The sequence below is a fragment of the Nyctereutes procyonoides genome, unplaced genomic scaffold, assembly GCF_905146905.1.
Source record: "Nyctereutes procyonoides isolate TBG_1078 unplaced genomic scaffold, NYPRO_anot_genome, whole genome shotgun sequence".
Classification (NCBI taxonomy): domain Eukaryota; kingdom Metazoa; phylum Chordata; class Mammalia; order Carnivora; family Canidae; genus Nyctereutes; species Nyctereutes procyonoides.
In genome coordinates this window covers 34,963,415-34,982,315 of record NW_026575047.1, presented here as the reverse complement: position 1 = coordinate 34,982,315, position 18,901 = coordinate 34,963,415, and the positions used below count along the sequence as shown (strand labels likewise).

Here is an 18,901-nt window from a genome sequence, read left to right as displayed (position 1 = left end):
GAAGGTATGAAATCCACAGATCTTATGTGAAACATACTGAGAAATACGGAGCCTGGACAGGATTGAAGAATTGGTAGAAAGTTGGGACCTAGAGGGCAGGGGAGCCTCCCCAGGAGTGAGCAGAGACCGGCAGGGCATCAGACAGGGTAGGAGGGGAGCGAGCAGGATGAGGGCCCTCCCAGGCAGACCACAGAGAGCGCCAGTTCCCAAGCTGTGGCCAGGATCTGATGGGTGGCATTGGCAGGGTCTGGGAAGGCTCCCAGGAAGGCACCTGCTGGCGGAACAGAAGGAGTGGACCACCCCGAGCCACAGCCCCCCGTCAGCCACAAACCTCATCCTGCAGATGAAGGACCTTCTCGAGCCCATGCACATCCTCATGGAAGACTGCTGACCCTCCTTCTTCACCGTCCCCGTCTTCAGGTCCAGGATCCGGCCTAGGAGAGAGAGGGACACATGTGTAAGCCTCTGCCTTTGGTGGGGGCATGGGAGTGCGAGGGGAGAGCCTTCTTCAAACGCTCTGCAAATGAGGACAAACAGGGCTGCTCAGATTGTTTCCCAGATCCCCAGCATTCTCTGTCCAAAAACATGTACAGTCACAAAACCCACACAATCCTAAATGCCTCGTCTTCTTCAGAGGCCCGTCTCTACCTGCTGTCCCTGCTCTGTCAGATGCCACCACCTGGAGTCATTCTAACTTGGATTCTTTCTCCCCATCATTTCACGGAGACAGCATCAAAGTCACCAGCAACCTACTTGCTGCAAATCCCAACCCCCACTCCCCTGGTCTCCACTCCTCCTTCCTCCCTTCATCCCCCAGAGACCCCAGCTGGGCCATCAGCTGTCCTGCCACCATGCGCCCCTAACCAACTTTGCCCACCCTGGTGATGACCACCTCTGGACATTAATCATCCTGTGCCTATGGCTCCAGCACTGGCCCCTCCACCCCCTCGAGCACCAGCCCCTCCACCCTCTCCAGCACTAATCCCTCTATCCCCTCCAGCACCTGTCCCTCCACCCCTTTCAGCACTGGCCCCTCCACCCCCTCCAGTACCTGTGCCTCCATCCCCTTCAGCACTAGGCCCTCTATCCCTTCCAGCACCTGTCCCTCCATCCCCTCCAGCAATGACCCCCTCCATCCCCTCTAGCACTGGACCCTCCATCCCCTCCATCCCTGTCCAAGACCACCAGTACAAGTACCACCACTCCTCCCCGACATCAGCAAATGTGCCATCAACGTGGAAATGAAGGTCAGAATTCCAGATGCCACATGGGAGTCCCTCCCCTCTGTCATCCCTGCATCCCCACCTGTGTCTCCACCTCCTCTGCTCACCTGCCATCCTTCCACTGAGACTCACTGGCTCCCAGTGTTCCCTCTGTCTCTGTACCTCCATTATGGCTGCCGGCTGTGTAGACAGCACATGTCTGGCAGCCCATCTGGGCTGGAAAGGCAGCACTTCCAGAGGGTCCTCAGAGAGTACTCTAAAACACGGCCCTGCCCACCCCTCCACCCTGGTTCTGCCACACATCCCGTTACCCTGCCCAAGAGAAGGGTCACGAGAGCCGCCTATGTAACCTTACATGGTCTAGGAGACACGCTTTTCAAAAAGTTATAACAAACAGGTAAATTGCTTTCAATAATGTATCTGAAACGTCACCATTCCAACATGTAAAACGTCAGCAGCATGTTTTGCATTCTTTCTCTCCTGCGCCTCTTTGACACTCGTGTGTCTTTGGCACACAGGGTGAACCTCCGTTCCAATGAGCCCGGTGTTGGGTGCTCAGTGAGCTGGGCAAGCAGTGGCCTCCAGGCAGGGTGACGCAGCTCCGCACACAGCCCACCACGTCCGTGTCTCCAAGGGCGACACGTTTGCAGACATGTGCCTTCCGCCGTAAGTCCACACTCTGCTCCATGTCCACTACCATCCTGACATCACAACCCCGGGAAGCCTTCTCGGGCCACCTCATGTGGAGCTCTCTCCCCCTTTCTATCCCACTCATCCATGGCCTCACTCAATATTTATCTAGTGTTTTTGCAGAGCTGGCCTCTTGTGAGGCTCTGCAGATGCAAACATGAACAAGGTATCTTCATGGCTAGTGGAGGAGATACATCTGTAACACCTGCCACACTATACTCGCATGACCTTGACCTTGACCTTGACCTCCGTTCCTTGCAGCAAGGCACCAAGTGGAAACAGCCAACGGTGCCTGGTGCAGTGCACATGCTGGCTAAACTGGACTGTTTGCACCCATCCGTGGAAGGACTTTGCAGCAACAATGGCATTAAGTGATGTGCTAGTATGAATTGTTTACCTCTATTCCTGTTCCTACGACAAAACGTTTACAGACTGATGCCCATCCATCACGCACCTTGCTCCCACTGCACAAGAATGCTGCATCCCCTCCCTACTGTGGGTGCACCAGACGCTTCCCACCCGGCCCCTTCCCACAGCTACTCCGCCCAGTGTTCAAACGCCATCAGATCATGGTCACTGGTTGGTTGGCGAACAGAGAAAAACCCTTTACGATGCTGAGACCCCATCCTCTTGCTCCCTGGGCTCTGTCCCGGTTCACCTCCACACCTGTCCTGAAGCCTCAGCTCCCCGCCCCACAGGCTGCTCCAGTCAAGGCCACCAGGGCCCCATTTGTGGCTCTGGGCTCTTTGCCTGCCTATTTCATCCTTATTGTCACAAGTTAGCCTTGTATTTATTAAATCCTCCAATATGTTGGCCACCACTGAAACCATGGAGTGAAACGGGCAGAGGCCGTGATACTCCAGCAGGTGGACAGACAACAAGAACCAAAGAACAGAATGGGAAGGTGGGGAGGGAGGGGGGACTTGGTCAGGTGGTGTAAATGCTATAATCAGAAATAAAGCAGCAGAAAAGTAAACATGCGACCAGAGACCCAATCCTTTGCAATAAATAGTTGAATGGGTTTCTATCACTTGAAATCTAAAGGGCCTTGAAGAAGGCCTCCCTGAAGGTGTGGTCTAGGTACTCCAGCAGGGAGGAGCGGAGGTGAGTGTGCTCTGGGCAGGGCGGTCACCTCCTGTCCTACCCACTCTGGCACCAGGGGGGCTCTGTCTCCATGGGTTGGAGCTGGAGCCTCATAGGCTGTCCTCCCCTGGCACCCACAGCAGCGGCAGGGAGGCTGCACTCAGGAGGCCAGCGGTCACAGAGGTGCCCACTGATGCCCTGACATCCTCAGGCATGATCCATCTACCCAGGCCCCCACCACTAAGAGGGAGGCCCTGGGTGGCTGGCAGGTCTATGCTGGCTATACCTCCAGGGTGGACACCTGTCTGTCTCACGCACAGACGGCTTCTTCTTGTGGCTGTTTCATTGCAAATTGTCACTTGCTTTATCATCTACCAAATGGCAAATGGTTTCAGCTGTGAAGCAGGCCAGCAGGAGAGTCTGTCAAATTCCAAAGTGTGCTCTGAAAATAAATCACAGCTGCGTAACACATGAGCCGTGGAATACGAGGAAATGAGAAAACACATTTCCATGATCTGCTGTCAGGACCCCAGAGACAGCCGCTTCCACGTTTACTTGTCTGTGAGCCTCTCTGGCTTTCTCGGGCACAGAAAGCCTCCTCAAAGCAGTGGAGATGTATGGAGGCAAGCAGCTACCCCCACCACTGGGCAGTGAGTCCCAGGGAAGGGGATTAGGGGTCACTCTGTGTCCCACCGGCAACTGGGTGTCAGGCTTACTTGCAAACGGGGCTCCCCCATAGGCAGGGAACATGGAGATGGGGCTGCTATGCATACCACCTCGCCCCTCACCCGCCCCCCTTCTCTCCTGGCCGCAGAAACCTCAGGTAGGCTTCAACCCGTGGGTCCGAATGCCCAGCTTGGGTCCCAGTGGGTCCCTCGAAGCACAAGGCAGCCTCCTTCCAGAGCTCAACCTCACCCAGAGGACTTGCTGTGGCACTGTCCCGGGTGCCCCCCACCCCAGCCTGCTCCCCTTGGCGGGGGTTGAACTCCCAGCCACGCGGCCAGCTCTCACCTGTGCACTCCTCAACCATGCGCCATGCTCCCTCCTCCCCTCCTGCCCTCCCTCCTCAGGACAGGCTCTGCAACGCCCATCCTGCACCAAACTCACTCCTATACCCTCGGCTTGGGAAGTTCCCTGAACCCCAAGCTGGCCAGCCAACCTGACCAACTGCTTGCCCTGCAGCACCTCTTCAAGAGAGGGGGTGGACCCTCCCACAGCCCACATGCCAAGTGGTCAGAGGCGGCTGTGCCTCCTCCTCAGTCCCCAGAGCCCATCCACACTCTGTCATTAACCCACAGCTCCTTCAAAACTCACAAGTCTGCCTGGCGCACCTGCTATGTCTCTGTCTCCCTACTTCCCATCTCCTGCTCTGATTCCGGCTTGTCATTCCTCTCTCTATCTTTACCTCCAGACCTGCCATCATTGACTTGGTCCCAGCACCCACGTAGAAGACCCCTCAACATCCCCACTCAGCACCTGCCCTCCTCCCCATGGCAGCCACCTCTCCCACCATGGTGTTCTGGAACTTGAGGCATCTACAATGGTTCCATCCGAAGTTTTACATTCAAACACATGTGCAGTCCTCCCACTCTGGTCCTCTGCTTCAGCAAGAGGCCAGCATCCGAACCCTCAACACCTATCAGTTTCCCTCCAGGTGTAGATCCAACCTCAGAGCAAGCAGGGCCCTTGGACACCATGACCAGCTCTGGCCAAGAGGCCCCAGGAATCTTCCCATATAACCAGCAGCTATGGGAAGATATTTTTCTGGATTTGATGCACAAATCCAGAGAAGGGCATAGCCCAATCCTGAAGTATCCTATTCCAGAATGAAGAGGCAGCAAGAATCAGAGGCACAGCCCCTGCCTGACCAGGTTGTGGGGGGATGAGCACGCTACTCCATGTTCCCTCAACTGGGAGATGTGACCAACATGTCTGCTCAGAAGGTTATATGGAGCTCTGATGACTTATGTGTAGAAGCTCAATCAACCCCCTTTAAGAATGAGATACAAGCAGCAATAGAAGTCTAGGCAGCAACTCTGTGAGCCCCCAGATGACAGTGTCCTGGACTGGAATGTCACAGGTCAGGAACGCTGCCCTAAAGTCAGCCCAGCCCTGGTCTCCAGACTTCTCAAGGGAAGAGGGCATTTTAGAAGGTTCTAGAATACTGCATAGAACACTATCTTGGGCTAAAAGGTTGAAGAACTACTTATTTTCCCCTCAGAGTGCTTTTAGTCTAAAACTAAAGTGGTCTTTTGGAAAAATAAAATACACACACACACACACACACACACACACAGTAAAAATCCCAGATAATCTTCCTGTCTGGGGAAAACCACTATTAACATTTGGGCATGTTTCCGGAAAATCTTTTTCTATGCATGCTTGCTCTTTCTTTTAATTAATTGAGGTGCTACAGTAAGTATTTTTTCACCTTACGTCACAACATCAACACAGAAATTTAACTATAAACATTACTTGAAAGTCTCTGTAATAGCATTTTGCATAGACGATTTACTGTTGAATATGAAGGTAGTCCCAGTTTTCTACATGGCAAACAATGCTGTGGTAAGTAACTGGCTGGAAAAAATGATATGCCAACCATCTTAGGATAGAATCCTAAACATGGAATTACTGCATCACATGAGGATAGGCTGTCAACAGCAACACCTGGTCCCTCCAAGCCCCACATGAACTCGCAGGGAACCCTGGGCCGAAGTCTGTGTTTCCACTCCATGATCCCACAAGAATTATGACACATCTCAAGGTTCTCAACAATCATTTTTCTAAGTCGAAAGCATGAAATGCTTTAGAACAGGAGTTGGGAGACTGTGACATCTGACCCCCCGACCTGGCTCACTCCCTGTTACTTAAATATTTATTGGGACCCAGCCACAGACTTTCACTGATTTATTATCTCCGGCTACTTTCGTGCTACAATGGTAGGGCTGAGTGGTCACGAAAGGATCTATATGACTCACAAAAGCCAAACATCTCAACTACCTGGCCCTTGACAAAAAACATTTGCTGACTCCTACTTTAGAAGAATGCTCACAGATTCCACTGGGCCTTCTGTCATTGTTTTCAGGAAGCTGATTTTTAAGTACTATTTAGATCAGCAGTACTTTTAAAAAAAGAAGAATCAGAAGTTTGTCTTGGATAAGATCACAAAAGAAGGCTTTGTGCTTCATAAAACAGCTCCCCAGGCTACAGCAGAAGTACAAATATAAATTAGAAGTATTTCATCAAAAGAAACCTTTAGAAAACTGGAAACATCTTATCTTGGTTTAAGAAGAAGAAAAAGCAAGACAGGAAAGGAGGAAAACAAGAGAAAATTATTAGCAACCAAAGCAAAGCAAAGGTCTCATGATGGACACTATTTGATGTTGTTCCAAAGACGTGTGGCCCCCTGAATGGGGGCCCAGAGGCTGGAAGGGACTTCGGTTGCTGTTCCAGTGACAACGTGTTCTTGTTCTCAAAGGCTGACCCGGGCCACGTAAGCAGCTGTGCACACAGAAACGAACACACCCCCAGCACAGGGATCCAGGCAGTGCACGTGGGGCCCACTCCAGAACAAAGTAGAGCAAAAGCAGCATCCACTGAGCCTCCCACTACTCTGGGGCTCTGGGTGGGCAACAGAGTTGCCCAGGGAGACCTGTTACTCTCTGCACCCAGACTGCCCCCATTACAATGCTCTTGTGCTATTCCTTTATTCTGAATATCAGGAAAGGATTTGCCATCTTCTTACACCATCCCACCTCCCTGGCCATAATGAATGGTTGATGGTGGTGCACTTGACACAGGTTGGACCAATCACAGCACCTCATCCACCTCCTGCCCACAGTGATTGGTTGATAGCTGGATACCTATCACAGGCTGGATCAGTCCTACTACCACATCCCCCCCTCTGTCCATAGGGATTGGGCCCCAAGCTAGGACATGCTCCAGTCAGGCCAATCAGAGTCCTCCACAGGCAAGATATGACCATTCCCACCTCTCCTCTTCCTTTTTCCTTAGGAATGTGAGCATAGCTCTTTCAGCAGCAATGACTAGTTTCACGAAGAACTAGATCCAGGACAATGAAACTGACTCTAAGAAAGCAATGAAGGCATTAATTGGTGAAAGAATACTGCCAGGATATTCAAATCTCTGGCGCCAATAGATCCGCTCTTTAAAACCTAAACTAATTCAATGTTAGTTACTTACAACCAGACAGCACAGATGAATGCAACCATCTCTGGCCTTTGACAAAAGAGGAAGGATAAAGGACTAACTTTTATTTTGGATTTTATTAAGAGCCATATATCAGGAGACATTTTCTGTGTATAATTTCATGTGATGGGAGTGGGGGATGGGGTAAATGGGGGATGGGCATGAAGGAGGGCATGGGATGGAATGAGCACTGTGATCTAAGACTGATGAGTCACTGAACTCTACCTCTGAAACCAATAATACACTATGTATCAGTTAATTGAATTTAAATGTTTTAAAAGTCTTTAGTACAACAATCAAAAAAAAAAAAAGTGTGTATGTGATTTGCATCCCAACCCTGGAAGTAGGTTACAGTGATGCACCAGGATGCAGCAGAGAGAAGGGCCCTGCGAGTGGCCAGCCCCAGAGGGGACAAATATTCTATCATTTTCCAAGAACTGCTGGTCTGTGGTGATGATAAAAAGCAGGTTAACTTAAAGTAGGCTTTAGTATTGTTTTAGATTCTCTGTGAACAACGCGGCCTCTCATTTTGCCCCACCTCCCCGCTCTGCTAGACTCAGGCTATGGTGTGGAGTTCTCAAAGCAAACTGAAGCCAGAGACCCCAAACAACTCAGCCAAGACTGGCCTTACCATGGGGATCTGAGGAAGAGTCCATGCTCCTGACGGCAGCAGTTGCTCGGGCAACTGTTCCCCTTCAGCAGAGAGGGGGAGAGCCCCCAGCAGACCCCAGCAGCAGGGCGGGGAGGGGCGAGGGGTCAGTCTCACACACCTGCTTCAGCCTCATATACCTGGGCTGTGAAAATCCCAGGCGGTTTTCTTCTTTGGTAATTCTTGTGTGGGTATCTATTGCTTTTTCAGTTTTTTCTTTGGCTTTTGTAGACACCTTTAGATGAGGCGAGCCAGTCTCAGGAGACTCACGGGAGGGAGGGGGTCTGCATGTGCACATGGGTGGAGTTATCAGGGTGGCAGCACCCCAAAGGGCAGGTGTGGCAACTGAGCACTCGCAGGGCCAGCCTGAGGCAGTCCTGGCTTTGCCTGCTGGCCCAGCACGGTTACTAGGAGAGCTTCTTTTCATTCCCAGAGTGCTCGGGTCTGGATGACAGATTATATACATATGGTCCCTCTTTAACAAGATGACAGCAGAGAGAATCGGCGTGAGACACGGATCCCACCCAGAGAAGGTGGAAAAACTTGGCTGGGCTCCAGGCCGCCTAGCGCCTCCCGCCTGTCACTCAGGCTCCCCTGCTCCCAGCCAGGTGCGCCCCTGTCTGTAGGGGCTGTGGCCAGTTCTCTAAAGGCCCGGCAGAAGCGGTGTGCCGGCAGTGCAGTCCCTGGTTCGGCAGACAGGTTCCCAAAGAGCACAGGCCTGCGGTGTTTTGGGAAGTGGGGAGTTAACACCCAGGCAGAGTCAGAAAGCCCCATTCTGAGGAGCCCCCGGAGCCCCCAGTGGAAGGGTGGCTGCCCCCTGGCCGCTCCAGCCTGAACCACACCAGGCTGACCATGCCAGGAGCATGGCCAATGACCATGGCTAGGAGCACCATGGGAGTCACACTGAAGAGTGCAACCTGTCACGCACACTACGTATACTTGGAGATGAATGTGAAAGTGAGACCACAAAATCAAACAAAATCCAAATCCAAATTAAAATTTTTCCTCTGGGGAAAAAAGCTTTTCTGCTATGCACTTCCCCATCAAGAATACACCCGTCGTCGTCCTGGCAATGGTGCTGGGCTCTTCCAAACCCACGTCTAACCCTTTAGTGGTGGGGACAGGCTGTAAGCAGCTCAAGCAGGTGCCCCATCTATTCTTCTGGGGACCCACTATGGCTCAGGGGCACCACTGCCCTGAACAGAATGGTACCCACGCTTGTCTCCACTGCCATGTATCAGATTCCTACAAACCCAGATACTAAAAACAACACCCACTCATCAGTTCACAGTTGTTTGGGTCCATATCCCGGGTGGGCTTGACTGGCTCACTGCTCAGGGCCCTATGAGGCTGGGCTGGGCTCTCATCTGGGGTTTCTGGGGGGGCAGGTGTAACCTGTCTCTAGCCTCATTTGAGTTCCTGGCAGATTCAGTTCCTCACCCTTAGTGGCCTGAGGTACCCCATTCCTTGTGGGTCTCCAGGATGGGGTCCTTCCTGGGAGGCCACCCCCAAACCTCTGCTCACAGCCCCCTCAGTCCTCAAAGCCAGCGATGGTACATGGAGTCCTTCTTGTGCTCAGAATCTCTGACTTTCCTTCTATCACCAACCAGAAAAAATTCTTTTCCTTTTATAACGGCTTACCCAGTTGGGTCAGACCTACTTGGATGATCTCCATTTTTTAAAGTCAACTAATTTGGGACTTTAATTACTTCTGTAAAATCCCTTCCCAGCAGAACTCACATATATTTTGACTGAATAACTAGGAGAGGGACCCCCAAGGAGCCTGTGAATATACTGCCCACCATGACCCCCAACCAGGGGGTACCTGGGACACATGAAGATGCTCACGGAGTCCATCATCTTGTAAGAAGACAGGGCACCTGCCTAGTGGCAGAGGTTCAGGTTCCCAGGCAGGGAAGAGCTGCTCACATCCAACAAAAGTCAGGTTGTGTGTGTGTCCCACTGGCCAGATCACAGCCATTTATTCACTAGGGAGACTAGTGCTGGAGTCTCAGAAGGGTTTTGTGAGACAGGACACATGGTTATAGCAGGGACCGAGGGAAGCTCCCTTACCCGACTTGTAGGCTACGTTACTCTCTACCCTCTCGGATCATATGCTGGCAGGCTTCTCCTGCACCACATAGGATGCTTACGATCAAGCTGGGAGGGGATCACAGGGTGGTATGTGAATGGGGCCGGAGGGGTGAATTTGGGCAAAATGGATTACAAAACATAGCCCCACATCTCTGGGATGGGAATAAACCACATAGAGAAATAGATTCTTTTCTTCAAAACAATATTGTCACGAGGGGGGACACGGAAGCTCTTGGTGGGCAGGGGGGTCTGGGGATGAGGCAAGGTCCCATCTGGCTGGAGCCTGGTGGGAGAGGAGCTGGTGACACAGGCCGGACTGGTGGAAGCACACAGAGGAACCAAGCCTTGGGCTTCCCTGTGGTCACTGGGCCAAAGGCAGGAGAGCCAGGCACTGCAGTGTGTAGGAAGCATGCTTCTGAAAGACCCATCCGTCCGTGCACAGCATACTGTCAAAGCACAACTGCTAACTGCCTCACAACCATCTGGGGAAATTCACATGATTTATATTTTAAATGTAAGACTATCAATAATTTAGACTTTAGAAGCAAACATTTGTAAGACTAGCATTAATATTTAACGCTGCCCATCTCTGAGACAGGGAGAGAGAGATGCCCAGCCTTGGGGATCAAGTCCTGGCAGGTCTGCTGCAAAGGATACTGGAAGCCATGAGCACCGGCAACAGCAATCACGTTCTCGGAGGTAATTAGTGCTCCTGGCCATCCCAGAGATGGAAACGTTTCCGGGGAGGAGGGATGGGCTTGCAGGGAACCATCCCTCCTCTGGGTTAGGGCTCCAGCCTATGGCTGTGGGACAGCAAACACAAACGGACCCATGCTTAGGGCTGGCAGCAGGGATTGAGCACTGCGACTAACAGGCCCCACTGACAATCAGAGGTGCCTTTCAGCTAAGCAGTCTGATTTGTGTGTCAATCCTTTTCTGTTCCCACCCCACCATCTGGGGACGGTGCTAAGGAGACACTCTGGAGGCAAGAGGCGGGCAGCAAGTCTGCACACAGCATAATGGACACAACCATCTACTGCAGTCACAAGGCCAGGATTAATCCTGGAGCAAATCCATGCCAAGAAGCAGAGCTCCATGGTGGGTGACAGGCTGTACCACCTCTGCCACTGACAACCCAGCTCACACGACCCTCTGAAAGGCCACAGATTGCTAACTTTCTCTGGGGCGCATATTCCGGGCAGAATGCCTGCAGGAGGGCTGCCAGCATCTCTGCTCTGCGTTACAAACTGGACACCACCCCATCCCGTCCCCCCAAGTCCCCCCCATCTCCCTGCAACCCCCCTATCACCCCTTCCCCCAGCCTCCCCCAGCCCAGGCCTATCCTGCTATTTAATCAGCAGACAAAAGTACAAATGCTTCCTCCCGTTTAGAATATGCTGGGATGTGCTTTAAAGAAATACATTCCTCTCTGGGTATCATGCTACAAAAATGCCAGAAACTCAAGCCAGAGGGCTTTCATTTTACCGGTAAATGATTAACCCTCCTCTCCCTCCCTGGCTGCAGAAAGGCCGCCTGGTGTGTGGAAGGAGCCCAAGCTGACATGTCCTTCCAGAAGGCAGTTTCAGGTCAAGCCTGGCCTCCCCTGCAAATAGCTAATGAAATGATAAAAAAAAAATATATACAAAAATAGCAACAAAAATCTGCATCTACACAGAAAAACAGTGTAAAGGGCCTTGACTAGATCTGAAACATGGAGGGATTTTTGCAAGGAGCAGCACAGGCAGTGTGGGATGGGGGTGACTCTGAGCAGCTCTGTGGTTCAACAAATACAAACGGAGGGACTGCCTAGGAATAGATATGAGGATCCCCCCCTCAGAAGCCTCCAAAACTGCAAGCAGGAAAGAGACCAGGGAGTCAGGAAGCAGAAAAGTGTCCCAGGGTTTGGACAAGAGAGGCCAGGGGCAGAGCTTTCACGTCACCTTGACTCCCAGCAGCCAACCTGCCCCGTGAAGAGGAGGGCAAGACCCCTGCCCATCTTGGGCTGCCACAGCCACCTCTGCCTGATGTAGCCTCCAAGTGCCCCCTGCCCCCGACAACCGGGCCCCATTCTAGAAAAGGTAAGTTTCAAAGAAATACACACCAACCAAACCCATTTCAACTCTTCACACGCATTAGGAACAGAGGATGAATAAAAAGGTGAGGAAGGGGGAAGATTAAATGAAGGCATGAGAAGATACAGCATATAACAAAGAAGTCATCTGAGAAATTACAATAAATCACCCCCCCAGGAAACACATTCCAGTGAGCAGGTGATACTGAAATATCCAATCTCAGTGATTTGGAGAAGAGCTTCCATAAGTAAAAAGAAAATGACTCGAGACCACGAAAGATTGCTTGTAGGTGAAAAACATGATTTCAGAATCGAAACCCAAATGAGGGCAGTCAACGGTGATGCTGTTAGAGAGCTGGAGAGCACTTCTGGGCTGTAGCCTGGCAGACCAGACAGGCCCAGCCTAAACCAGGGGAGTGGAGGGCATGCCCCCCAGGGGACCAGTGGGGCAGCAGCAGCTGGGATTCCCAGGAAGGATAGGCAGAGTGGGAGGTGCCCAGGATCAGGCTGCCAATCAGCCTGTGCCTATGAGGGAACCCCCTGAGGGTCAAACACCAATGGGGAGATTAGAAGAAGAGCACAACATGGGAATTCTGGATGTGAAAACTGCAAGGTCTCAGGGTGGAAAGACACAAGATGGAAAAAAGGGCGGATGAGCTGTTTCAGAAGAAAAGATTAGTGAACTTGAACACAGAGAACCAAAAAAACCTATTTTTTAAAATGAAATACACAGAGATAAAAGAGATTTTTTTTTTATAAAAGAGATTTAAAGAAATAAAATGAGCATCGGTGAGCTGTGGGGGAACTCGTTCAGTCTAATATACTTGTAATTGGAGCCCCAGAAACAGTAAGGAAAAATGGGAACAGGAGAAACATCTGAAGAATGAAAAGCTGATATTTCTTATAAATACAATGAAAACCTAAGCCCAAAGATTACAGACGCTAAATGAACACCAACTACAATAAACATCAGAAAACCACACTAAGGCAACCCGTAATGCAATTGTTCAACACCAGTTACAGAAAAGAAAATAAGAAAGAAAAACCTTAACACCAGAATAGAGGTATTTTGTGCAGAGGGACAGAGACGAGGATGACACTGCGTTTCTCACACAAGTCAACACCAGTGAGAAGACAGTGAAATCATGACAGCAGAGAAGAAACCACAGACACATCCCTTGTGAACCAGCTACAAGATTCCTTACACAACATGTCAGCAAGTCAAATCCAGTAACATACACAGAGTGTAGTACATCATCATCCAAGTGGTTTATCTCAGGCATGAAAGATTGGCTTCACTCTCAAAAATCAAACAATGTAATTCACCTCCATGAACACACTGCAAAGGAAAAACCACACTGTCATCACGATAGGTGCCCCCAAAGTATCGGACAAAATCTGACATCCATTCCTAATAAAATACTCAGCAAAACTGGAACAGAAGAGGACTTACTCAAGCTGATAGAAGACAACCATGAAAAACTCAAGCTGGCCTAGGATTTAATGATGAAAGACTAAATTCTTTGTGTGAGCAGAAAAAGACAAAGATGTCCACTTTCATCACTTCTGTTCTACATTATATTCCACGAATGATAAAGGTCCGAGAGTACAATCAGGCAAGAAAAAGAATTCTATTTCCATATGCTATCACTGAACAATCAGAAATTGAAATTTAAAAAAACCCACGTACATTGGCATAAAAAGTACAAAGTACTTAAGAGATAAATCTGACAGATGTGCAAGGGCCATATACTGACAATAACAAGATAATGCTCAGAGAAATCCAAGGAAAACCAGGTAAATGGAGGGATGAGAAGTTGCATGGGGGCACAAGATGCAAAATGTTATCTGTTCTCGCCAAACTGATCTGTAGATTTGATGTACCCCAATCAAGCTCCCATAGGGCTTCTCTGTAGGATCAGGCAAGCTGATTCTGTGACTCATGTGGAAATGCTCCGGGAGGAGCCAAAGTAACTGTGGAAAAGGACAAAGGAGGGAGATGAACACAACCTGCTTTCATGACAAAGCTACACTAAATGGCATATGAACAGACCATGATGTCAGCGGGCCAGCAGAGTCTAGAAACAGACCCCTACACACAACCACAGAGCACTGATCCTTGCCAGAGGAGCGAGGATGCTCCACTGAAGGAAGGACAGACTTTTCAACAATCCAACATCCATAAGCCAAAGAAATAAATCAATAAATAAAGGCTTGTCACGGGCAGCCCGGGTGGTTCAACGGTTTAGTGCCACCTTCAGTCCAGGGTGTGATCCTGGGGTCCCGGGATCGAGGCCCATGTCCAGCTTCCTGCATGGAGCCTGTTTCTCCCTCTGCCTGTGTCTCTGCCTCTCTCTCTCCCTCTGTCTCTCATGAATAAATAATAAAAATAAAATCTTAAAAAAAATAAATAAAGGCTTGTCACTACGGATTAAATAAGAAATATGTGTGAAGTTACTTCACACAGCACTTCATATGGTACGTAAACAAACACTCATTCCCTTTCTTCTTGGACTCCAAAAACAAAACAAATTTCCTCCCCTGCACCCAAAAAGTCTTGATGCATAAATATGCCAATCAGAACCTGTTAGCATTCTTTCAGGGAGGACTACTCCTCGGGCTCCTAGTAAGTTCTAGGTGTACTGTGGCCCCCTGTGGCTGTTACTGGCCCAGCCTCCCCTTGCAGCACATGCCACAGTCCTTGTCACCTCCCCAGACTCGATGACACCTGCCCACTACCAGGCCTTTCCCCGTGCTGTCCCCACAGCTGGGACTGTTCTTTACACTCTCAGGCCCTACCCATCACGGATCTCCGTCCACATCTTCCCATCCCAGTTTGAGCATCATTTTCTCTGAGAGGCTTTGCCCTGCTCCCCGATCACTTCCGACCCGGGATCAAGGGGTCCCTGCTACTGTGTGCACAGCCTCCCGACGTCCCCCCTCGGAACACATCACCATTTGAAGTCTGCACTCACTGTATGACTGTCTGTCTGTTCTCCCCTAGCCACATGGACAGCTCGGTCCCGGACAGTGACCATACATGTTGCATAAATAACGGTTGGATCAAACCAACACTTGTGCTCGGCCTCCTGTAAGGTGGCTTCCCCCCCCCCCCCCAGCCATGGCTGAGTTCACACCTGCATGCAGGGTGGTGTGTGCAGATTACCAGACCCAGCCCACAGCATCAACTGGGCTGTTTAGCACAGAGACAGGGTGACCAAGGGTGACCTAACACTGAGCACAAGCATATCATTCCGGAGACAGGGCTGTCTCCTGACACGGCCAGCTCTGTTGCTGTGTGCACCCAAAAGGAGCCAGGTAGATGCACTTTCCAGGTGCATCCTTCAGGGAGACAGACGAGCGGGAGAAGAGCTGGCCCGAATGAACTCTGAGGCCCTGCAGTGTGGAGACCTTATGAGTCTAGGTCCCCAGAAAATGTGCACTTAAGCTCGGGTTAAAGAATGACATTGCAAATAGCTCGTTGGAGAATTTACGTTAGCACCACTAAGGGGAAAACTGAAACCCATCCATCAGATTACTGCCTGAGTAAACGGCTGGCAGGCGAGGCTTTGCGTTGGTGTATAAGAAAAGAATCTATAAAAATAAAGGGAAAACTGAATGCAGATGTTTTCTTCAATTAGCTTCTACTGAGGAAGCAATAAACAGGAAAGATCACTGCTATACATGCATTTTTTTTAACCGTTTGGTGTGAGTCATGACATTTCTGAGAGAAATATGTCTCTTTTTTTAGTGAAGCTAAAGGAAACTATTTTAATTTTCTTGATCCTTCTGGAGTTTCTGTAATCGAGTTATTTTTAGCCAAAGCATTACAAAATGCAGCCATCACGTGAGAATATTACTAAAGCCTGCATCATATCAGGAAGAAGCAATGATTCCATTTGTCTTCTCATTTGTCCTAAAGTAACTCAAAATAATTTTATCTGCCTAAAAACAATAATCCTGGTAGGTTATTTTTGTTATCGTTTCCTTTTATAGATGGAGGGAAAAAAAAGTCTTTTGTCTGTTTAGTTCTGGAGCATCAGAGTTGGGACAAAAGATACTTCATTAGGAATTCAAGGCTTGCCAGGAGGGTTTAACCGCTCATGCTGCTCATTTTTCAACTATGTTGCTGACTGATGACACTGTTAAAATTTTGTTTCTTTTTTATCTTGACCTTGCTGAAAGTTCTGTCCTGCTATAAAACAGATCGGGCTGTCCTCTTTTATTGTGTTTGTTGTTGTTGTTTGTTTGTTTGTTTTTGGTGGGGGACACACTGGGGTACAGCAGTTCTTAATCTTTGGCTGACACTGAAATCATCAAGGCTGCTTTTAAAAATATAAACGCCTGTCTTTCCCCACCACAGGGTGTAATTCAGAAACATGGGCTGGAGCCCTGGCATCTGAAGTTTTTAAAGAGTCAATGACATTCTGATGTGTGCCGAGATTCAGACCACCATTTTAGGGCTGGGATTTTAAACACTTATTACAAAGCTGCTTTCTTCTTAAATAATTTTATTTATTATTTATTTATTTATTTATTTATTTATTTATTTATTTATTTATTTATTTATTTATTTGAGACGCAGAGAGAGAGAGGCAGAGACACAGGCAGAGGGAGAAGCAGGCTCCATGCAGGGAGCCCGATGTGGGACTCAATTACAGAGCCCAGGGATCAGGACCTGAGCTGAAGGCAGACGCTCAACCACTGGGCCACCCAGGTGTCCTAAAGCTGTTTTTCAAGCACTACTTGGATGTTCCTCATTTCAAGAAGAGCCATGAGACAATAAAGAGAACACAGAGCACAGATCTTGAGGAGGTGATTCTTAGCATTACAAAGGAACACACTGAGGTTTGTGGATGTGGTGAAATCTGTGTGTGAATTTAAAGCTCGACTGAGAGTTCCCGAGTCCAGTGCACATGCATTTACAAGGGGATGGAGGTACCAACACTGGCCCATTTGAGAGAATGGAATGTCATCCCTCCCTTACTCGGGAACCCCCACTGCTCCTGGAAGCTGCTGGAAGGCACCTCTCCGCCTGGCTGCTGCAGAGCCCTGTGCCCCTGCTCCAGCTGGCTTCCTGATCAAGCAGCAGCACAGCTCAGATGGAGGCCGGAGGGTGCCTCGACTTACCCACAATGAACACAGGACTTCCAGAAGCGGCTGCTTCCCTTGCATCACCAGCTGCCTCCCTGACTCCCCTCGAGCCTCATAGTAAAGGAGGCTGCATGCACCTGTTACTGCTCTCACAGAGGTATGCTTCTGGAAAATCAGTCATGTGGTGCCACCACTACGTGGAGCCTCAAAAAGCTCAGCACATTTCAGCTTTAGACTCCTTACCCTGACAAGCTCTGTCCACACATGGTAGGTCCTCAGATGGGGGAGGCAAGGGTAGAAAGAGAAAGGAGTTTGGGCCCTGTGATGGGACAGGGTGCCATGCCCTGGTGTCAGGTGTAGCTGCAAAGGAAGCCTCAGGAAACGAGGCATAGTGCTCGGCCTCAGCCCCCTGACATCTGCTACTTAAGTCCTCTATCCAGAAACTGAGTCCGTACCCCAAAGACTGGCCAAGCTGGACCTGAGTGGGCCAGGTCCCCATCACAGCAGAATAGGTCCTGAGCTGGGGGCCACACTCCCTCTCGCCCAATCAGATGTCCGCTGCCTGCCCCCAGCTCCCCGCCTCAGGCAGCCCAGCATTACCACTTCCCTCCCAGCTTGCCCCTGACCTACCTCTGGACCTGCCCTCAGCTGGTGATGACCATCTCCCCCTGTTTTCTGCACAAAATGGCCTTGGCCCTGGCTCTCGACTGTGTCTGGCTCTGCTTCACCCACAAAGTGCCAAGGGGCAGGTCTGGCCCAAGGCAGGACCCAGGCATCAAGCAGTGAATCATGTCAGATGCAAGCAGGTGAGGGGCTACAGTGAGCACAAGAATCAGGGAGAACCCAGCAGAGGAGCACTTCTGAGAAATTAAATGCCCCCCTGCTCCAGAGCTGGGTGGGTGACCCATCTCCAGGCCCCCCAGATCCGGGAGGTGCAGAGAAGTGGGGGAGAATGTGTGCTCACTATCCCCTTCAGCGGGGGGGGGGGGGTTGTGGTGGCCAACCCCACTGTCCATGGAGGATAAGCACCATCAGGTGTGGCTGGTGGGGCAGGAGACCAAGGCAGAGGCACAGACACAGCCCAGTGTGCCGTTCTAGGCACTCAGACCTGAATGGGCACCATGTAAGGGCGCAGAGGGCCCAGGGGATCCGCTTCTGGGGCTATGACACTGGTGGCCCACAGTCACACGGAACAGACAGCACTGGGCATCCATGCTTCCAAGCAGAGCACCCAGAGTGCATCCTGCACAACAAACACGTTGGTCTGTGAACTGGGACGATGCACCACAGGCACCACCAGTGAATGCAAACACATCTACAGACGGGGTGGGTTACATGGCCCAAATCAGCAGGGCCACTTGGGGCCATGAGGAGGAGCCTCCTGCTCTCTCCACAGTTAAATCATTTCTGGCAAAAGAGACATGTCAGTGACCATATGATGCAGCAAGAGAGGTCACCAAGGACCCATGGTCATCAGCTTTCTTACCATTATTTGAGAAAGAGCTACAGCAAGTGGACCAATCTGCCCTGCTGGTCGTGGTGGCTGAGAGCCCTGCGTCCCCACTCTCTCCGTCCCCACATCACTGTGCCGGCTTGGACGGCACCTCCTAACATGCATGTCTCCCTGGAACCCGTGAATGTGGCCTCACTTGGAAAGAGGGTCTTTGTAGCTATAAAACAGGTTAGAATGAGGTCGGCCTGGATTAGGGATGGGTCCTTAAGACAAGAGGACAATCTGGACACAGGGAGGACGCTGTGTGTGGCCAAAGCAGAGATGGGAGGGATGCG

At 50.4% G+C, this 18,901-nt stretch overlaps 1 protein-coding gene across 3 annotated transcripts in view; it reads right to left on the bottom strand.

Annotated features, from left to right (window-relative positions):
• Positions 1-18,901, bottom strand: part of ARNT2 (aryl hydrocarbon receptor nuclear translocator 2) — a 153,863-nt gene that overhangs the window by 65,080 nt on the left and 69,882 nt on the right. For all 3 annotated transcript variants that reach the window (XM_055326401.1, XM_055326402.1, XM_055326403.1), the window contains exon 6: positions 332-434. In XM_055326401.1, coding sequence (XP_055182376.1) covers positions 332-434 — 103 coding nt within the window. The remainder of the gene's footprint in view (positions 1-331; positions 435-18,901) is intronic.